The sequence below is a fragment of the Perca fluviatilis genome, chromosome 4 (assembly GCF_010015445.1).
Source record: "Perca fluviatilis chromosome 4, GENO_Pfluv_1.0, whole genome shotgun sequence".
Lineage (NCBI taxonomy): Eukaryota > Metazoa > Chordata > Actinopteri > Perciformes > Percidae > Perca > Perca fluviatilis.
In genome coordinates this window covers 14464503-14486679 of record NC_053115.1, presented here as the reverse complement: position 1 = coordinate 14486679, position 22177 = coordinate 14464503, and the positions used below count along the sequence as shown (strand labels likewise).

General features: G+C 39.6%; 1 protein-coding gene across 1 annotated transcript; it reads left to right on the top strand.

Moving 5' to 3' along the window:
* The first annotated feature begins 910 nt into the window (after positions 1–910).
* On the top strand, positions 911–21736 carry kdm5ba (lysine (K)-specific demethylase 5Ba). The gene is made up of 27 exons (XM_039797074.1): positions 911–1063; positions 5211–5288; positions 5588–5710; positions 5843–6013; positions 6838–6963; positions 7363–7456; positions 7579–7673; positions 7849–8007; positions 8574–8693; positions 10314–10472; positions 10998–11179; positions 11409–11571; positions 11944–12063; positions 12359–12553; positions 13029–13210; positions 14567–14691; positions 14830–14980; positions 15318–15438; positions 15833–16188; positions 18094–18232; positions 18338–18517; positions 18612–18770; positions 19271–19690; positions 19823–19913; positions 20001–20188; positions 20282–20545; positions 20640–21736. The coding sequence occupies exons 1-27, from the start codon at positions 911–913 to the stop codon at positions 20775–20777; spliced, it is 4452 nt and encodes a 1483-aa protein (XP_039653008.1). The 3' UTR covers positions 20778–21736.
* Positions 21737–22177: the final 441 nt, after the last annotated feature.

Sequence of the window (22177 nt, the reverse complement as noted above, 5' to 3'; positions counted from 1 at the left end):
GTGTGGCACATTTTCAAACTATAGTATTTTACTATATTATAAACGCCCTACTTTAAGCTTCAGGCGTTCAGGAGTCTGTAAAAAAATAAATGAATTGATTAAAATGTTTATTATTAAATCATAAACAGCTGAACTATCAACATATGACTGTAGTCTCTACCAATCAACGAGCTCCTCTAGACCATTTAAAAACGAAGTGCCGGTCAGTGCGCAACGATCTAGTGGGTGTGTTCGATTAGAAAACCCAATGTACCGTCTGATACGTCTATTATTTTGGCTAAACCGGGCGGGGTAAGGAAGAGCCGAAGCAACTAATCCCTTTATCTGTAAACTGACTCAACACAGTACACCCGCGTGGCATAAGGGTGCACGGATCAAACTCATCCAACAGGGGGGCAATCATCTGATAGGAAACCACGGAACCAATAAAGTGTATAATCCCTAACTGAAGAGAACTGTGATCATAAAGTGTTAACTGTGTGAGAGCAAACTATATTCTAGTTTATTTCGGAACGGTATTAAAGTAGATTGAAATGACGGTAAAGGTGTTTACTCAGACCTTCAGGCACTGCACTCATTTAAACAGATACGAACGAGCTGTATCAGTGTAGTAAAAACAATGATATACACAATACGTATTGGCACATTTAATAATGCCTAAATAGTGTGTTTGCGTGCGATATAAACTCAAACTCGGGTGTAAAAATGATTGTAGGTTGTGGGTGTCTACTTTTTGAAGCGGAGGGACACAGTCACTAGCTGTCACCTCTCATCTCCAACTAGATAATTCGTCTTTGAGTTCAATGAGTGGAGAGTGGACATGAACTGAAAGGCAGAAAATTCATAGCGAGCATATTCGGCGTGAGGACTATAACAATATTTCAGCTGCAGTCATAACGAAGATGCAACGATGACTCAACCACAGCTGAATGAGTTCATTCCCCCTCCGGAGTGTCCTGTTTTTGAGCCCAGCTGGGAGGAATTTGCCGACCCTTTTGCGTACATCAACAAAATACGACCCATTGCAGAGAAAACTGGCATCTGCAAGGTCCGACCGCCGCCGGTGAGTGATTCTTCATTTTGACAGTTATTCCAGGCTTTTTTTGGCGTGGTTTGTTGGCCTCAGCTGGTGTTTATAATTTAGCAGGCAAAGTTGTGTTTTTAGACCGCTTTCAACATGGCGGATTGCGGCTCCGACTTGAATTGTCAGCTAGCCAGAGCTTAGTGTGTTGTGTTTGCAGCAACGATAGTGAAGCATTATCAGACTGAGAAATCAGTTTCCTGACTAGGTTTTTAACCTCCAGACGTGTATTTGTTATTATTTATATACCACTTAGCTAGCCTACAGAACGTTTCTAAAAAATAATAATAATCATCAAACGCTAAAGTTTGTCTGTATGCAAATAAAAGTGTGAACGTTAGCGCAGTATGAAATGCTTCCTGGACTGGCCGCACGGGCATTAGCTAGCTCACCAAGATTGTAACTAATCATTTGCCCACAACTTTTAAACAGTTAGTTAAACGTATAGCTTAACTTTCCCAGCACGTTTCGACGGATTTAGCCAGTATGAGGTGACCTAGCTAACGTTAATCAGGCCTGTTTAAAGCTGCAGTTGTCTGACACGTAACGTTGGCTAACGGTTACGTAGCTACGTGCTTGGTGACCAACTGTTTATGGAGAGAAGGGACGCTTTATAACAGCGAGCTCAACGGTTCCTCTGTTTCTCTGTTTGTTATCATAGCTTTAGCTAACATGTCTGAAACCTACTTGATTACGATCATCTCAGATTGTTGACAGCGTTAAGTTTGTGAGCTAACTTGCGTAATAACGTTATATCGTTATCATGAAAACAACTCTTGGACTATATATATATATATATATATATATATTTCTAATTGGAAGATTATTATGCCATAATCCACACTTCTCTAACACATCGCATGAGTCAAATATGAAGTATTTCAGGACCGAAAGTAACGTTAGTTATAGACTTTTTTTGTTTTGTTTTGTTTTTTTTTTCTTCCCAAAATGACATGACCTTATTTCTGATACATTGGGATGAGAGAGGGGGTGTATCTTATTCAAGGGTGTGTCAAGCTTCCACGCAAATTAGATAAAGGGCAAATTCTACTGGAATAAATTATATAACCATGACTGATGACATAATTTCTGACTGTTATCAATGTGTCAGTTTTAAAACATTAAGGTCATGGATGGAATTTGTTTTATGGAAATTGTAAGCCCTCAGATAACATGAGACTCATGTTAAGTAGAAATAAGCAAGCTGTAAAAGCCCATTTTGTGCGGCTAAACAGGACGGGTAAGAGTGAATGGGCTGCAACATAACCAAAAAAAAAAAAAAATGGGTGGGTCGGGGACTGCTTGGTGTTTGCTCATCCAAAGAGAAACCTGCATTTGAAGCATAGACTGTAAAAAAATTATTTGAAGGCATGGCTGAAAGTGGACAGCTCATGTAAACATAAGAATTTACTGCATTATTTTGACCAGTGCATAATCTCTTTTTATAAAGAGATTGTTATAATATAGAAGTAGCCTACTTAAGAGACAAAGCTATAGGCTACTACACTCTAGCCTGGACAGCTTTAAGTTATCATGGCAAGAGGTGTGTATTTACTGGGATCTTTATGAAGGGTTTTAAAAAATGCAAGTTAATTATTTTTACTAAACCAAATAACGATATGGTAAGAAGCAGCATATCCAAAAAGTTAAAATACAATGCCTGCTTTTATATAAAACTGATACCAAAAAGGAAATTTTTCGTTTTAGTCAAACTCTACCATTTTTCCAACCCTGTGTAAGCACCATTGTCTACAGCCCTGTGTCACGCACCAGCATTATCTACTGAACATTCAGACCAGAATTTGGCTCCCGGGTGATGTGTGGGCCAAACAACCCAATAAACAACCATAAATCCTTCAGCAATGTGAATCTGTCTCATGAGAGTGGAGATCTACTGAAGCACATTTTTAAGTGTTTGTTTTGTGTGTTTGTATAAAGAGGACATGGGGGCATCCTGGAGGCTAGTATGGCAAAGTTTTACAGTGTATCTACATGCAACGTCCTGTGTGTTTTTTTTTTTTTTTTTTGTTTTTAAGATGTGATCTGGCTTGAGATCTCCTTTTCTTTGTTTCCTTTTTCACTAGTATAAACAAAAAGAGCGATTTGTTTTAGAAGGGAAGAAGACATTGCATCACAACCTGTTTTTGATCAGTGATTTCTGGGTGCACAGTATGCGGTCAGTATTTCTTCCAAGGTTTTGCACTGATCACATTTTGACTGTAGATGTTAGTAGCACATATGGAAATGATTTGCATCTTAAGGCTGTTTGTGGTTAACAAGTCACCACCTGCATTTGTCATTTTGTGCTTGGTAGGAAGGCTTGTCATGTTCAGACCAAAACTGCACTTTTACTCCTAACTGGTGTGGTCAGACTTGTGTGTGAAGGATGGCAAACAAAAAACCAATGCAGTTCCATATGTTTCAAAGTGATTGTTTTTCTTTTGTGCCAGGGCAATTGTGGTTCTAATCCAGCTTTGCCTACAGATGATAAGGTTGTGTTAATGCGGCCATTGTTGTCCCTACTCTGACCAGCATTTCTATCCTAGTAAGAAAAAAGGCCTGGCCAGACCCAGTAAATCTTGTGTGCCGCATTTTACATTTTCTAGTGCTAATCCCACAGTAACATTGCATGCAGCAGGTGGTCAGAAAGAAAATGCTGACTATAAAAAATAAATAAAATAAAAGAACTATGTGCTTCTGTACCAATTAAGAAATATTGGGATAATTAAAGTTTGAATTGGACCCAGAGCGGTGGCCTAATTTTACATGATCGGTTTACACATCTTGCATGCCAATTTGGCACATCCACTTTTCATTGCAATGCAGTGTCAGTTACAAATTACTCTGTAATAACATTGAATGAAATATACTTCAATATGTAAAAATCAAATAAATATATCGTGCAAATATTTCAAAGCCTGTTTAGTTAATCTATTTTAGATTGGTATTCATAATGTGGTCGGGTTTTTTTCAGTGTTGAGCTCAGAATCTGAGCCATCAAAGAAAAAGTAACCATCCAATCAGTGCTGTGGCAGAGCAGGCGTGGCTATGCATACTTTCAGTTTATGGATTCATGTAGAATTAAAAGATTTGAGTGAACACCTTAAACAGTGTGAAACTGGTCAGCTTGTCTGAGAACATTTCTTGCATTGTGTTTTGAAGGCCAAATCTGAAACTTATCGCTAAGATAAGCATTTCTGTCTGTTCCACAGTGTCAGAAATTAATCTGGGATGTTGGACATTTTTGGAGAAATAGCTGGATTATTTCAACTCTACATTTTACAGTTTAGAGTTTTGTTCATACTAATAACATTTTTTATTTATTTTTAGTTACCAAAGTAACAATATAATTATGACTATGTAAACCATTATCAACTTCATATCAGCCAGGATAGCACACTTTCCATCACAGTCACCCAACTTCTCAAGTTTTTCTCTCATTTGTTAATATTCTCACACTTGACAATTCAGCAGGAGGGTGGTATCACACGTTTAATAATGTAAAACCGAGATTATCTTGCTGACTCTTGAGCCATCGCTGACACCATCTTCTCTGGTCTTGCAGGAAGTTGTGTGATCTAGCGTGAATAGGTTTTTGTTTTAATACAGTGCAGAGAAGTGCATTAATATCAGGCATGTCAGTGTTTTTAATCTGTCAGTAAGACAGATGGCGTGGTCACGTTGGTGTGGTTAACTCCTTCACATAGCGACAGGCAGCAATGTGATAGTTTTGTGTGTTTCATGGAATCGCATCCTGGTGACGTTATTTGATGAATAAGACAAACGCATTTTGCAGACATTTTAAAATTTTAGTCTAATTGCACATGTAATCAACCGTTCTTAGAAATTATTGACCAACCTACGGTAATTTCCTGTGCACAGCATGTTTGCACAGACACGCTACTATGACTTCCTGTATTTCAGCCTTTTAATAACAGTCTGTGGGGTTACTAGAGTAACTGCATTGTCTTGTATGTTCAGACTGGGTGTTTAGTAGTAAGGTTGTTGTACACGATGTACTCTTTCTGACAAACAAAATTTAGTTTCAAAGACTTTTGTTTCAGGGTACCCATCCAAGATTTGGTGTCATTTTGCTTCATAATTGTTATTTTTTTTATTGTTTTCTCAGGAATGGCAGCCACCATTTGCCTGTGATGTTGACAGACTGAAATTCACACCACGGATACAAAGACTTAATGAGTTGGAGGTACATTCATTTATTTATTATGTTTATATATATTTAAGACCCATAACATGTGGTGAGTGTAAATGGGGTATTTGGTAAATAAAAATGTATTATTTTATTCTGGCATTTTAAGTTATTGCTACAATGGTCCCGTCTTCGTCCATTTTCACAAACAATACAAATGTAAAACAAACAATTTACAGCTTTAATATAGTATATATGATGAATTCTTGTTAAGCTGTTTTGTTATCATGTCATTGATAAAGGATAAACAATGAACATGTTCAATAAACATTATTGTTTGTTTCACTATACTTTAGGCTCAGACCAGAGTTAAGCTTAACTTCCTGGATCAAATAGCAAAGTTCTGGGAGCTTCAAGGATGCACTCTGAAAATCCCTCACGTGGAAAGAAAGATTTTGGATCTTTACCAGCTGAATAAGGTGCGTGCAAATCCTGGCTGGTTTTAATATCAGGACTCTATAAAGATTTATTTTTTGTAGGTTTTAAAGAAATTCCCAATAAAACAAGTTTCCTCACATACAGACTGAATATTAAATTTTTCTCTTTCCAAGCTGGTGAATGAAGAGGGAGGTTTCGATGCCGTCTGCAGAGAGCGGCGCTGGACTAAGATATCCGTCAGGTTGGGCTTTGCTCCAGGCAAGGCTATTGGCTCCCATCTGCGGGCCCACTATGAGAGGATCCTCTACCCATATAACCTGTTCCAGACTGGAGACAATCAGCCTGTACGTTCCCTATCGCTTATCGTTTTCTTTTCCCAGCAGAGCAACTTGTTTATAATTGTTGTTTGAAATTGAGTGCACGTTTTTATTGGAAGAATTCAGACCTTTTTTAAGTGCCTTTTTCAAGTTGCACAGTTTATTAGTATAAACCATAGGTGGTGAGTAGAACTCTTTCTCTACCAGCTTAATACACAGTATTATGATAGTTGACAGCATTAGAATTTGGTAACATCTTTATTTTAATTTAATTTAAGGGGTCCTTTGATCTTGTCTTAGTTTGGTCCTGAGAATGTCGTAGAAACAGCAGCTGCTAATCAGCGCCAGGTATGGAGGAGTGGTCTTTTACTGGGGCAGGGCAACATCTTGTAAATACTACAGTGTTTGTATGGCCTTTCATTCATCGGATACCTTAATAATCTCAGGATATTTTTCCATAGAAAAGGTTTTGGTTTTTAAAGTGATGTTTTTCTGCATCACATTCCTAAAAGATTAGGGATTTTCTTCTAAATGCTATGTGTCTGCAGTTATATTCAGCCACATATTTCACTTTTACAGTTGTTGTGAAACGGATTGATTGCTGGTTTAAATTGAACTTGGTAGCGCTGGTGTTCTCAGTGTCATAAAACTAGAACTGACAAGAATAAAATCACAGGTACAGTACAATATTAGGAACACACCAGTTTTTTTTTAGTTTTTTTTGAGAAACTATGAGATTTGGCTCCAGCTCCCCACTTTCATAATAGCATTTCTTGTGTATGGTGTCTTTTGAAGAAGTAGAATGAATATCTGAAGGCACTTTCATCACATTCACCTGTTTCTCATTGCAGAGAGCCACCTTGACCAATGACACTAAAGATAAGGAGTACACTCCTCACGACCTGCCGCAGCGGCAGTCTGTCCAGCCTCAGGAGACCTGCAGCATCGCTCGCCGAGCGAAACGCATGAGATCTGAAGTGAGTCTCTCTCTCTCTCTCTCTCTCTCTCTCTCTCTCTCTCTCTCTCTCTCTCTCTCTCTCTCTGACATTGTCACTTGTGCTATGTTTAATTCAATATGTGTATGATATGCTAATGTGTGTTCTTAAATATGGATGTTTAAGTATATGTTTATACTCCTATGCAATCTACACACAGGAATACTTTTGACCGACAACCAGCTGATCTATATTGTGACTGTGGCCATTTTGCACTTTAATAGTGAAGCCATATGTTTTTGACCTTGTTTTTTGTTTTTTTTGTTTTTTTTGTTAAGGAGTATCCCTCATATTTTTTTGAGGACCCAGTAAAATAAACACCTGTTCTCTGTCTCACTCTCTGTCTCTGTTTCTCTCTGACTCTCACTGTGACTCTGACAGAGAGGTTGTGTTAAAACCGAACCAGGGGAAGTTTGTGAGAATCGTCCCAATCTTAGGAGGAGGATGGGAACCTATGTTGGCAAACAAGAACCTGGTAAGAACAAAGCAAGCAGTGCTGCTTCGATTACAGAGAAAAAGGGGAATGTGCCGGATGTGATGAGTGACATCACTGGAGAATCTTAAAGCTTCCATTGAGCCTTCCCCCGTGTCTTTCAGTGAGGATGGCGATTACGGAGGTCAAACGGGAACCCATTAAACATCCAACAGATTATGAAGAAACCGTATTAGATAAGAGACCTCCCTCGAATAAAGTAGGTATATTGTTTTGTATTGAAATCTTGGCTTACATCACTATAATTCCAATATTGTGCCAGTAAAAAACATGTTTCATGTTGTAGTGTTGTAACTCTGCTGTGAATGACACATTAGAGAAAATTGCACATCGCCGCACAAAGACAGCACTTAACAGTTGTCCCTTCTCCTCAGGTGGACCAGTACATGTGCCTGGTTTGTGGCAAGGGGACTGCTGAGGACCGCCTGCTGTTGTGTGACGGCTGTGATGACAGCTATCACATCTTCTGCCTTATCCCTCCCCTCCACGACGTTCCCAAAGGCGACTGGAGATGCCCCAAGTGCCTGGCTCAGGTGAGCTGCACCCCCAGGGAGCTTATAGTGTGTTCCATATGTACTCGGATGTCGGATTTTCCGAGGTCAAAGTCCAAACTCGCCCCCTGACCTCGGATTTCCGAGCTCGGAACTCGGACAACCACTAAGTAACCCAAGCTAATAATCCAACACGGCTGCTCCGTGCATCAACAGTTGTGAAAGCTGTAGTAACATACAGTTATAAGCACTTCTGTGTTATTTGTGTCTCACTAAATCAGTCGTACACGCAGCGCTGTCAATCTTCTATCTGTGGACATGTTGTTACGCTGTTTGTATGCACGAAAAACAGCGTAATGCGTTGTTGTAAACTGGCATTGCTAACAACCTGGCTAGAGCTAATGAAAACAATGAAAATCCGACTTGTAAATGGAACGCATTCAACTCGGGTGTGACGTCATTCCCACCTTCGGCTTCCTAATTCCGTACTATTAATCCTGGCAGAGAAGCTCATAATGTGGAACAGTGTATAATCATCTGCCTGATATTCACGAATATAATAAAACTCCCAAGTGTTTAACTTCATCTTTTTTTTTTTTTTTTTACAGGAATGTGGCAAACCTCCTGTCGCTTTTGGTTTTGAGCAGGCCAGCAGGAGCTACACCCTCCAGGCATTTGGAGACATGGCAGATTCCTTCAAGTCTGATTATTTCAACATGCCAGTTCATGTGAGTTTGCATCACTTGTTAATTGATAACGAAGAGATTTCCCTTCTACTGTATTGGCCTGAATATAAGACAGTTTTTTTTTTTTCCTGGTAATACGTCTGAAAAGTGGGGTCGTCTTATATTCTGGGTTTCACATGTCCATATACATTCACAACAGCAGATGGTGCCAAATATTGAGCCGCCGGGCAGGGAGGATGACGTTCTGTGGGATGATTTTCTTAATAAAAACAAGATTTGGTCTTCAAAAAGTATTTTTTGAAGTCGTCTTATAATCAGGATTGTCTTATATTTGGGCCAATACGGTAATTGGTCAACGTGTTTTTGTTGGTAATTACACTTTAATCTAAATCACTGGTTTAAGTATGGTTGTTTGTGTTCTTACTTTAGATGAAAGTTGCTCTTCTGTACAAGTTATATCATGTATGTAAAGGTTTATTTAAAATATGGACATATATATGCATAGAGCGATGAAAAAAGGTAATACATGGTCAAATATAGGATATTAACATGGATAACTATGTCTATTGATAAGTAATCAAATTATCAAAGTTATGCTGTTGTTTTTAGCCAGGACAGATTGAAATGAACTTAATGATGGACTTCCATGGACAGTATAAATGGCTATGGAAGACCTCTGATATCAGATGTTCATTTACAGTGTCATTCTTTGAAAAAAATCTCACTCTTCAAAACCTATTGCACTCCACTGTATACTGCCCACTTGTAGTGTAATTTTAGAGAGTCGAAAATAAAAAAACTTCAAGTGGCTTACAATGATGCACTGAGAATTGTGCTTAACATTCCTAGGGGGAGTAGTGCCAGTGAAATGTTTGTGTCTAACAATGTGCCCACTTTTAATGCTGTTTTAAGAAATTGTATGTATAGATTCATGTGCAGACTGACAGGGTCTAAGAATATGATCATTGTGTCCATAGTTGATGTTTCTAAGAGTGACACAAGGTATACATCTTGCTTTTGGAAACATTGGACTCGAAGCCTGTATATATTTTAATAAATGATGCCTCATCGGCACCATTCTTAAATGTTTTGTATTGTTATGGATGTATGGTATGTATGGTATGTATTGTCTCTATGGACCTCTGTCTTGAATAAAGTTGATTTATTATTTATTATGTTAAACCATGACGTGTGCTATAATATAATACATAACATGTTTGGCACAGTGGAAACAGAAGTTGTGCTGACATTTTTACTGGTGTAATTAAGTGTTTTCATTCAACCACCAAACCTCTTGTAAAATTAGCATGCACACACTAGTTATTTTAATAATTTGAAATATTTCTGTTTATAAGGCAGACTTTGGAAGATCTTCGAGGAAAACAGTCCTGAATGCTCCATAACTTTTTTTTTTTATAACTTTGGTCTGTAACAAAGGAATGCTTTGATAACTCACTTCAGAGAGAGTCCTGTTTATCTGACAGGAACCCCACCCCCCCAAAGAAAAAAGCTGACGTTCTTGTCATTGGTCCCAGCAGACACATTCTGACATGTGTTGCAGTGATAACACTGAAACGCTTGTGATGCAACTAGCTTCAGTTATCTACACTTTGTGTTCATACAGCACACAATCACACCATGTCATCTCCTTGTGTGTTTTAGATGGTTCCCACTGAGCTAGTGGAGAAGGAGTTCTGGCGTCTGGTCAGCACCATTGAGGAGGATGTCACTGTGGAGTATGGAGCAGACATCGCCTCCAAGGAGTTTGGGAGTGGTTTCCCTTTGAGTAACAGCCATTTTGAAGTCTCTCCAGAGGATGAGGTACAATCTGCCTGCTGTTTTGGGGCTGAAGTATTATTATAACTACCTTTTGTCTCTCTAAAACCTTAAAATATAAGTGGTCATGGGGTTGTAAAGGGGGAAATGTATATAATAGTTTACCTCCACAACCTTCAAAGATTGATTTTGTCATACCACATGTCTAAAAAAACATGCCCACCCTCAATACTTCATAGACATTGATCATCAAAGCCAAAATAACTGAAGTACTACAAATAATGTTTTTCAAAACAACTTTCAGTATTTCCTTAAGCAATTTGCAGGTTTTTGGCTGGTTGTCTGGAAAATTAGCAGCACAGGTGTAATGTTACAATCAGTTTTCCCAGTGATAACAACTATAAAGCCAGCTGAACAAGGCTATATTTGAGTAGAAATTGAAGAAAGAAAGCAAGTGACTTTGAGTCCATGAAAGCGCTATACAAATTATTATTATTATTATTATTATTATTATTATTATTATTATTATTAAAGTAAAGTGTAGTATTGAGACCTGTGTCTCACCTGCAGCATTACCTGAGCAGCGGCTGGAACCTGAACAACATGCCGGTGCTGGATTCCTCCGTGCTGACTCACATTACAGCCGACATCTGTGGGATGAAGTTACCCTGGCTGTATGTGGGCATGTGCTTCTCCTCCTTCTGCTGGCATATCGAGGACCACTGGAGCTACTCAATAAACTACCTTCACTGGTAGAGTGCACTCTCTCTAAACTCTATTGTGTATCTTTTTATAGTGATTTTCTAATGTAGAAGTTTGACTTTCTTACACGAGGAACGTACTGTTACTTTCACAAGAAATGCAGTTTTGTAAATGTGATTCATTTCTGAAAAGTTATTCTTATAATGTTCAAAGAAATTTGTGTGGTGATGCTTAGTCTTTAGTAGTATTTTTCACTAATAGTCTTGACCATATTTGCAGGGGGGAGCCGAAGACGTGGTATGGGGCGCCTGGTTATGCCGCAGAGCACCTGGAGTCGGTCATGAAGAACCTGGCACCGGAGCTGTTTGAGTCCCAGCCAGACCTCCTTCACCAGCTGGTCACCATCATGAATCCCAACACGCTGATGAACAACGGCGTCCCGGTAACCTGCTCTGACTGTTGCACTTATTTATTAATCATCACATTTAAAGGTCTGAAACAAAGCGAGATCTTTGTCCGCTGAGTGTGATGACGAAAGTCCTTACATTTTACACATCACAGTTGCACAACAAAGTATGTCAGTTAATATAAATCAAATATGATACTCCTCTGGCATCATCAAAGTAGCTACACATTTTAAACATGTTGTAGTTTCTTGTCTTGTTTTTTTTGGAGAAAATCTTTTACTTTAAGTACATAATAAATCAAAGTCTAGATTTTTAACGAAAACTAATATAACTCAAGACATCGGCACTTTGCTGGGTTTATAACAAATTATAATTTTTTTTCTTCTCCTTTTCTTACTGATAACTAGATCTATCGCACCAACCAATGTGCAGGCGAGTTTGTCATCACTTTCCCCCGAGCTTACCACAGTGGATTCAACCAGGGCTTCAACTTTGCTGAAGCTGTCAACTTTTGCACCATGGACTGGGTAAGGAAATCTGTTACTACGCAATACCAGATTCATTTTATACATGCCATGGTGTTACACAATAGGAGTTCTGTTTATGCACCTCGATTTGACTGAGAAATATACATGTAAGTATGCAAATAAAATAATTGGTGGGAAACAAAAGTGTAACAAATTGTATGATGATAACTTTGTTTGTATAGCACCTTTCATGCCGAGGTGTATCCCAAAGTGTTTTACAAAACAGGATTAAAACAATTGTAATCCTTTTTTACAAATTTAGTAAACTCAAACTTGTCTATTTATTTTCTGGCAGATGCCCATCGGCCGTGAATGCGTGACCCACTATCGCCAGCTGAGCAGGTACTGTGTCTTCTCACATGACGAGATGGTCTGTAACATGGCCTATAAAGCAGACACAATGGATGTGGAGCTGGCGTCAGCCGTGCAGAAGGAGATGACTGTAATGGTCCAAGAAGAACAACGACTTAGAGAAAAGATTAACAAGATGGTGAGGAGTTCTTCTCTTAAGGATCTATTGTCTTTTTTTTTTTTTTTTATTAATACAGTGGATTAACAAAGTTCAACGATGACAGGGTGTAGTTTTAGTATTTCAGCACACATTATAGACATCCAGGAGGTGAAGAGAGTGATATGGAAAGTTGCATATCATTCCAAACAGTTAATAGGTCACAAACTTGACTTAAGAAAACTGAACACATTTTAACAGTGCAAGTTGTTTGAATTAAAGGTCTGAATCACATTATTTTTTTATTTAAAAAAATATTTTAAATAATATTTTATTTTCGTTTGTTGTATTAGCGCTTATGGGGGCAGTTATAGCAAAGCTGGTACACCCTTAATGATGTGTCATCAAGGATACATTAGAGAAAACGTTGAACTTTTGAAGGACACTTTTTCTGCCTGCACAGCTGTCATATGATGTCTCCTCTGCGGCTCTAATGACAGTGAATTGTTTTCCCCAGGGTGTGGTGCAATCTCTACAAGTTGATTATGAGGTGCTCCCAGACGAGGAGCGGCAGTGCTGCAAGTGTCGGACCACCTGCTACCTGTCTGGCATCACCTGTGCGTGCAGTCCTGGCAAGATGGTTTGTCTGTACCACCCCCGGGACCTCTGCTCCTGTCCTCATAGCAACCTTACACTCCAGTGAGTCTCCAGTAACCACAACAACTGAACATGCTCGCTTCTGAATTTAACTTATGTTTTGTTTTTAGTACTATTATGAATCATCTGCATTAGGGCTGCACAATTAATCGCACTTTTTATCCAAATCACAATATGGACTTGTGCAAATCCAAATCGCGGGGGGGGGCTCGCAATACTGTATTTGTTGAAGGCAAAATATGTGTCAAACCTCAAATCGTATCCTACAGACTAAAGTAAACCTCTTAGTTTGGTACAGATTAGGGGTGGGAATCACCAGAGGCCTCACGATACGATATCAACACAATACTTATGTCACGATACGATATTATTGCGATTTTAAACATATTGCAATATTCTGCGATATATATTGCAATTTATTACCTTTTTCCAATTTCAAATTATGTCCCCAAAAGGAAACTTTGTCAACATCTGTTTTGTCTAAAAAGATCATGTCTCTGTTTGTTCATTTCACTTCAATTTTATTGCTGCAAAACGAGATTGTCAAGCAGACAAACTGACCAACACATATATAATAAAAGATCGATACTTAGTGTCTGTATATCAATACAGTATTGCCATTGGAAAATATTGCGATACTATGCTGTATCGATTTTTTTTTTTTTCTTTCCCCATCCCTAGTACAAATCCTTGCAAAAATCACACTATAATCATTTTAATTGTTTTAATTTTAATATTTGTTAATGTAAATGAGAATAACGATACAAAAATGATCATTCCCTCCAATATAGTGAATCATATCGCAATATCAGTGAAAATAATCACAATTGCATATTTTCCTCATATTGTGCAGCCCTAATCAGCATCTGCTAAACTACCTCTTGGGCATGCCTAAGGCTGCTTGCATCAGGTTTTTCCCCAATGCTGTCCTTCTCACAAAATCACAGCTCCTTTTTATCATCAGCCAAAACAATAATGTGAGAAACAAACTGGCAGAAGTTGGCAGCTTTGATGACATGTTCTTACATAAAGTGTGAAATAAAGGTGTTTAACTAAGTAACTTTAAACTGTGAAAGACCCAGCACGCGGCACTTACTCAGGAAAAATGAGCCCTAGTTTCAGTTTTTGTCTGATTTGAAATATGTCTATCACCAAGTAAAGAAACCAAATTCCCTGCTCACTCTCATGAAAATCTGCTGTTAAAAATCAGCTGTTAAATGTAAAAAGAAAAAAAGCCTGGCTGCCTTCCTATGTCCAGTTTCCCATCTAAAGTAAATTCAGACAAAAGTGTAATTTACGTTTGGCATTAGGTAGGAGTAATATAACTTTTTATTGAACCTTGACAAATGTCAATCATCATTGTTCATTAATTTCCTTGTTTTGTCTCTGTCCCTGCAGTTACAAGTTTACACTGGATGAGTTGTATCCCATGATGGCATCAGTGAAGCTGCGTGCAGAGTCCTATAAAGACTGGCTCTGTAGTGTGCAGGACATCCTGGAGAACAAAGGAAATAAGAAAAGAGGTTAGAAGTCAATGAAAAAACATTCTGTACTACAAACGTTAACGTAAAAAAATGCCCTCATTTTAAGGAGATAGTCATTACTACTCGCACTGTATTATATTACTTTACCTTATAGGTTATACTTTGCTTTCTGGTCAGGTTTGGAAGAGCTTCACAGCCTGGTGGAGCTGGCAGAAACGAGGGCGTTCCCACAAATCAGCCTCCTGGATCGGCTACGCAAAGTCGTCTCAGAGGCTGATAAAGTAGCAGTGATGGCACAACAGCTTCTCAATGGAAAGAGGCAGACGAGGTACGTCAAATAGATTTTGACACTTGTCTGTTTAGATTCAAATTGTGTTAAACAACTTTTTTGACTTCTCTATGAATCAGAATAAGACCATAAATATCCCATCCATAAAAACCAGCCATGTTCATTCTGACCCATAATGCGTCACACTTTGTGGTTGTTATTGACCCCATTGTATCATTGTATCATTATTACGGTTTGTATTTTGAAAGCCAAAGGTTGCAGAACGCAGACTTTTATTTTCAAGGTGCCAGCGTTGTAGTTTGAAGACATTCTTTTTTTTTCTTAGCTGTTAAAGACAATTCTGTCATTTTTCTGAGAGTTTTTGTTTGTATTTCAGGTATCGTTCTGGAGGAGGAAAGTCTCAAAACCAGAACGAGTTGACTGTTGAGGAGCTGAGGTCTTTTGTCAGACAGTTCGACAACCTGCCGTGCAACATCCGACAGGCTCCTTTACTGAAGGTTAGCTTGGCTTAGACACCTTCTTCTTCACATGACTACCTGAATCCTAAAAGTCATTCACGTTGTTATCTCATGAGAAGGGAGATGAGTGGGAACGGATCTCAATTCCAGAATTTGTAAAAAAAAAAAAAAGGTAAAAAAGCAGCATGTCTCCTTCAAGAATAATCCAAGGCACTCCGTAGGTCATCATTAAAGTTGAATTGGTTCCTTTGAGAAATTAGCATGCGTTAAAGCGCTCCAAACGTTTCTGTGTCATCACATTTTCACTGTACATTCGAACAATGTCTGAATCTTTGGTTTATGTGAGTGAATTTGGCTTTGTTTTTGAATAAAGTCTTGTCTCAGTAGTCAAATATCCGCCCTAAATGCCTGTTGAATGTGACACCCCCCCCAGGACCTGTTGACCCGGGTGGATGACTTCCAGCAGCGCAGCCAGCGCCTCCTATCTGATGAGTCGCCCGGCCCGCTGGAGCTGCAGGAGCTGCTGGACGTGAGCCTGGGCCTGGACGTGGAGCTCCCTCAGCTCGCCCTGCTGAGGGAGCGACTGGAGCAGGCACGCTGGCTGGAGGCCGTGCAGCAAGCCAGCAACCGGCCAGAAAGCCTCTGTCTGGACACCATGCGGAGGCTGATAGACCAGGGCGTGGGCTTGGCCCCTCACAGCTCTGTGGAGAGAGCCATGGCTCGTCTGCAGGAGCTGCTGACGGTGTCAGAGCAGTGGGAGGAGCGGGTGCTCAGCCTCTTGGAGGCCAGGTGAGGACACTGAGCTGCAGTGGGACTTAGGTCCAGGTTCTAGGTCAGATAGATACTACAGCTATTTTTTTCCATCATTTGTTTTGTTCTTACCCTTTTTTTTTTTTTTTTTTTTTTAAAGTTCTTACCTTTTATTTATTTATTAATTTATTTATTTTTTTATATATAAAATAATCTTCTGAAACAATAGTGTCAAGGTGGACAAAGTTTCGGCATAAGATATCAATTTACCATGAAAAACATAATAAGCTACAGCGATGAGAGACCGTCCATTACACATGAACAAACGCACTACCACACCTACTACCTACTAGTTCTGAGCATCTCTTCTATGAAATGAACAAGAAATCTGATACTTTGATAATTCAGGAACACCCCGTTTTAGTTCCAGATGTGCACTTGCTAACTATAACTTTTGTTAAAATACAGTAAAGTCTGCATATCTAAACGGTGATCTCATACTTTGACACCACTGCAATTGTAACTTTATAAAACAGACGCGAAGTGAAAACGTGAAATCAGCTTTAACTTCAGACAGTGCCGAGTGAAATGTGCCAAGTCTGCAGAGCTGGATCATGGGGGAAAAAAAAAAAAATGGTGGTGGGGTGGCCCCCCCAAACCCCCCCCTAAAAAAACCCCCCCCCCCCCCCCCCCGCAAAAAAAAAAAACAACGTCATGTGATCATCTGATACTTGATGTTTACATAAATCTTTTCTTCTTTTTTTTTTTATGTAACTAAAGCCCTATTCGCACGGGATAAGTATTACCTGGGGACCTCTTGTAGTTTATAAATTACCCCCACACGTCTGTATTTCGTCTGGCGCATTCACACGGGATAACTGAAGTCTGTATTTTACACAAATTTACAGACATTATCCCCCGGATATGATGTCAAAACTTTTCATTTATAATTGACAACGCAGCCAGTTAGACCCCAAATCACAGAGATGCCGATTCGCACGGGACTAATATTATCACAGGACCTCCGTTTTCGGCGAAATATGGTAGGTCATTTGCGGGGGAATTATTACTTTACAAATTACAGACATGACCGATTCGCACGGGATTAAGATCACAGGCAACCTCCGCGATTATTACAAATGACTGGAGGTCACCAGGTAATACTTATCCCGTGCGAATAGGGCTTAAGATTTTAAATTGAAATACACAAGACAAAAGATAAAGTGACACTCCAACATCAGACATTGTCTAAATCGAATCAAATAAATATAATTTTTTTCCACCTAACCCTACGCTTGCACTACGCGCGCTACGCTGGTCGACGTAATAACGTTGATTACGGGAAGGTGTTTACGTAGGTGGACCATTCAATGCAGTAGACTGTGAGAAAGTGAAAATGTTTGTTAGTACTTTCAGTCAAAAGAAGGCGATTCAAGTTGAGCTACATGTTCAATTTGCAATGCTGATTTGTCTTGTGGTGGCAAAAACCCTAAACAATACACAACATCGCCAACAACAGCTACAAACTTGTGTTAACCAGACGACCATTACCAGCTTTGCTAGCCCTACACCTGGGGGTAGCCTACTTTATGGGATTATGAATCTAAAAGGCTAATATTTTGGATATTGATTGGATCTTGAGATAGGGTAAACATAGGTCTATAGTATTTGTCAAAATAGTTTTTCCCACTTCTTACTGGCATAATGTTGCCTATTCTTTTTTTTTTTTTACAGATAAAATAAAATGAAAAATACACTGCTGTGGACGTTGTTTACTTCATTAATGTGTTTAGTTTGTTAATGGAGTGAGGATGGGAGTAGGATTCAGTATTCTGTTTCAGATTCGGCAGAATCTTAACCAGTGGATTCGGTATTCGGCCGAACCCCAAAAATCTGGATTCGGTGCATCCCTAGTATTCACTAAAGCCCATTTTTCCTTCACAGGCCGTATCACAGCATAGCTACACTCAACGCTGCTCTACAGGAAGTAGAAAACATCCCTGCCTATCTGCCCAACTGCCTGCAGCTGAAGGATGTCATCACCAAGGCCAAGAAATGGCTCCATGAGGCCGAAGCACTTCAGGTGACATATATTTCAACTTAAGCCATGCTGAATGTTCTCAGCACTTAACACTTGGCCTGAGATGGTTGAGTTTTGATTCTAAATCTTGTGTGTGCACGCTTGCAGCTCGGGGGACGCATTCCTGTGCTGGACAGCCTCGCTGAGCTGCTTCTCAGAGCAGAGAGCATCCCGGTGAGGCTCGACCCGCTGAGTCGACTGGAGGCCCTCGTCAGTGATGTTCAGACCTGGAAGGAGAGCGCAGCGAAGACGTTCCTACTGAAAAACTCTCCTTTCTCTCTCCTTGAGGTAAACCGATATTAGTAGGTGTGCTCATTTCAAAGCAGTTTTTTCAAATATGACAGGACCAATAAAAAGTGCGTTTTTGCTTTTATGTTTTCAGGTGCTTTGTCCGAGATGTGATGTAGGGGCCGTGCATCAAAAGTCAAGACCTAAAAAAGCAAAAGAAGCTACACAGATCAGTAAAAAATCTTCAACAAAACTGGAGTCTCTGTGTGACGTAGAGAGAGTGCTCTCTGAGAGCAAGGACTCTGCCTCTGCTGTGAGTGTAGCTGTAGTTTTTTTATCCTTTTTATTTTTTCTCAGTACAATTTGTTACAGTATAATTAGGGTTGCAAAAAAAACTGTTAAATTGTGATTAACAACATTTCTCATGATTGCAAATAACTGCATGTGTCATCTTGTGTTAACAATTTATATTTGTTCTAAATTTGCAAGAAACTACTTTCCTAAAATCCAACTTGATTAAGACTTAAGTTGAAGTGCTGCAAAAATGTTTGTTTTTTTAACTGCATAAAGTCCAGGTGAACTTGAGTCTGCTCATTGAAATGCCTACCACACTTCAGTGAGACTTTCACACTTAATAAAGGGGCTCAAAATACACACAAAGAAATACAAAATTCCTTAATTTATCCAAAATGGCCCTTATTTATCCTATGTCACACACACACACACACACACACACTACTAAACCGAATGAGATTAGTCTTTTTTTAATTTATTTTTTATTTTTTTATTGAGTACAATTTTCTTACCTAACAGATGGCCACTCTTGCTGAGGTCCGCCAGAGGGAGATGGAGATCTTGTTGGCTCTGCGTACTTCAAATGAGTCCAAGCTTGTTCCTGCTGAAAACTGCTGTGCACTTAGTGTTTGCGTTTGCCAAAAGGCCCCTTCGGGTGCCATGATGCAGTGTGAGCTTTGTCGAGACGTTTTCCACTGCGGCTGTGTTACAACAACAGCAGACCTCGGGTACGGCCAAGCCTGGCTTTGCCCACTTTGCCATCGGTCGAGGAAACCCCCTCTGGACAAGGTCCTTCCCCTGTTGGCTTCGCTGCAGAGGATTCGGGTTCGGCTGCCAGAAGGGGATGCCCTGCGCTTCCTCATCGAGAGGACGGTGCGATGGCAGCACAGAGTTCAACAGGCCTGCACAGAGGGGGTGCTGGAGAAAGTATCAAAGATGGTCAGTGGAAACACATTTTATAACTCCGTGTAAATAGAGTTGAATAAATGAGTCTCTTGATGTTTGACATTAGCGTTGTAGACGCACCGATCTCTGTCAAGCGTACTAAAGTTGATTTGTTTTTTGTGTCAGGGGAGAGTTGGACCTGGAATATCTTCACATCTGACTCAGGAAATAAACGGTTCATATTTTCATACAGAACACCAGTCTGTTCCACTCGAGGGTAAGTTTTAAAGCTTTAAGCACTTAGCATTTTTTTTTTTTTTTTTTTCATCTCTGAACTCTCTGCTGCTCATCATATTTGTCCCAGGCCTCGGTCCTGAGCTGGAGGAGCTGATGGTGGAGGGATTCCTGCTGCAGGTCACTCTGCCTGAAACCGAGCAGCTGTACAGATACCTGCTGTCCAAACTGGCCCCCCTGCTCTCACATAGTGCCCCCTGTGAGAACAACACAGAACAGGACCAACAGTCTCAGAGAGGGAGCCCCCACCACAACAGGGTAACGACAAATGTAGATCATATTCTCAATCACACTTGATATATAATCACTACTTTTTGGTATATGTATTGTAATATTTTTGTCTTGACACAGAATGGAGTGTCCAGTGTCAAAAAGGAGACGGGGAACGGTCCGAGCAAAAGGACCAAGCGACGTAAGGACAGCTCCGACTCGCAGCACAGCGAGAAGGCCAAGAAGTGCCGCAAAAAGAAGTCTAAGAAGAGCAAAGTGAGGAGCGAAGAAACTAAGCGGACTTGTTCTCCCACACACCCGGTGTCTGACCCCGCTGCTTCAGATTCCGAGGAGGACTACTCATTGTGTGCTGCACCATGGTGCAGAGAGCCAGAGGGCGACGAGGTTTGTTTTATATCAGTCTACTAAATATACTACCTTTTTAATGGCAGGAGTTTTAACTGATTTTGTTATAACGGGTTTTTATTTATTTTTTCAGGTTAACTGGGTCCAATGTGACGGTAGCTGCAATCAGTGGTTCCACCAGGTCTGTGTGGGACTGTCTGCTGAGCGAGCAGAGTTGGAGGACTATATTTGCATAAGCTGCACACAGCCAGACTACGACGGAGGAGAATGAAGACCAAAAAGTGACTTTGAAGGACCTGCAGTTTTTGTTGCGAGCCGCAGCACTTAAGTGCACACCAGAACTCTGGGTGCTCATGTGGCTTCTCCCCCTTTACCTTCTGGCTTGCCCTTAGCGAACATGGTGCTACTTACTGTTTTTTCCAGAGTTACAAAAGACTTCTGTCACTGTTTTCGTCACGTGGCTGGTTTTTCAGCCAATCAATTAATCCTTTCTGAAACTTTCCAAGACTTGATGCAGATGTACAAAATGGTGAAATGTTTCAACAGCGCAGGGATTTTTCAACCAAAAAAAAAAAGTCAATTTGACAACACATTTTAGAACTGCTTTTTTTTTTTTTTTACATCTGAACAATGTGAAACTTCTTTCTCTTGTAGAGTAAATATTATTTATCTAAGCAATAACTGAACTGATTGAGGTTCAGTGTTCCACTGAGCTATGTTCGTGCTTAGAAATCCTTTGATAGAATGCCTTCTAAAAGCAAAAACCCTGATGAATTCACTTTATGAATCCTATGATATTACACAGTTCAATTAACATTTGTGAACAGAACTTGAATCAGAAACCCGAAAGAGCTGCAACTGTATGTCTGAGCTTGTTGATCCTGAATAATATTTGCCAATATCCCGTATCAAATCACTGACTTTGATATAAAGTCTGGTTCCCTTTTGCGCTGTCTGTGGAGGAAAAACGAGAGTCTTGGCGTTGGGTGAGACTTGATTATGTTCACAAAATAAGAATGAACTGTCCGACATCAAAGGAATGTAAATTTTATTTTAGGGTGGCTTTTCCCTTTATGGTTTAGATGAAAATATTGTGTTGGACTTAGATTTAACACAGACTGTGTGATGTATTTGCCACAGGTATATGACCTTTTTCTGCTCCTTTGGGTAAATAATATAATTCATATGTTGCAGTTTGCATTATAAAATAAAAAATTGTTTGTTCCCATATGCCTGGACTCTGCCTGCTAAATGCCATACAAGTTAAAAAATGTATTTGTTTCCTGCAGTAGATTTTGGTGGGTTGATTTTAAATTCCTCTGACAGTTAGTCCTACTGTCTGTAAAAGGGGAACTGAAATTGTCTATTTCAGGAGCTGAAAACAGAAAGGAAACCATTGTGTCTGTATGTGTATAGGGGGAATTAAATATGTGTCAGGTAATACAATACACACAAAGAAATTTAAAAACAAATTCCCACAACACATGAAATATAATCCCATAATGTTCCCGGGCAGCTTTGGCTGCCCATTGCTTCTATGTAGGCGTATAGAATGGGTTAAATGCAATTACAATTTCAAAATGCTCAAATGTGCACAAATAGACTCACTTTTTGCTCACACACTCAGTTTAAGTTTCGGTAATGTATGCAAACACAAAAGGAAACTGTGAT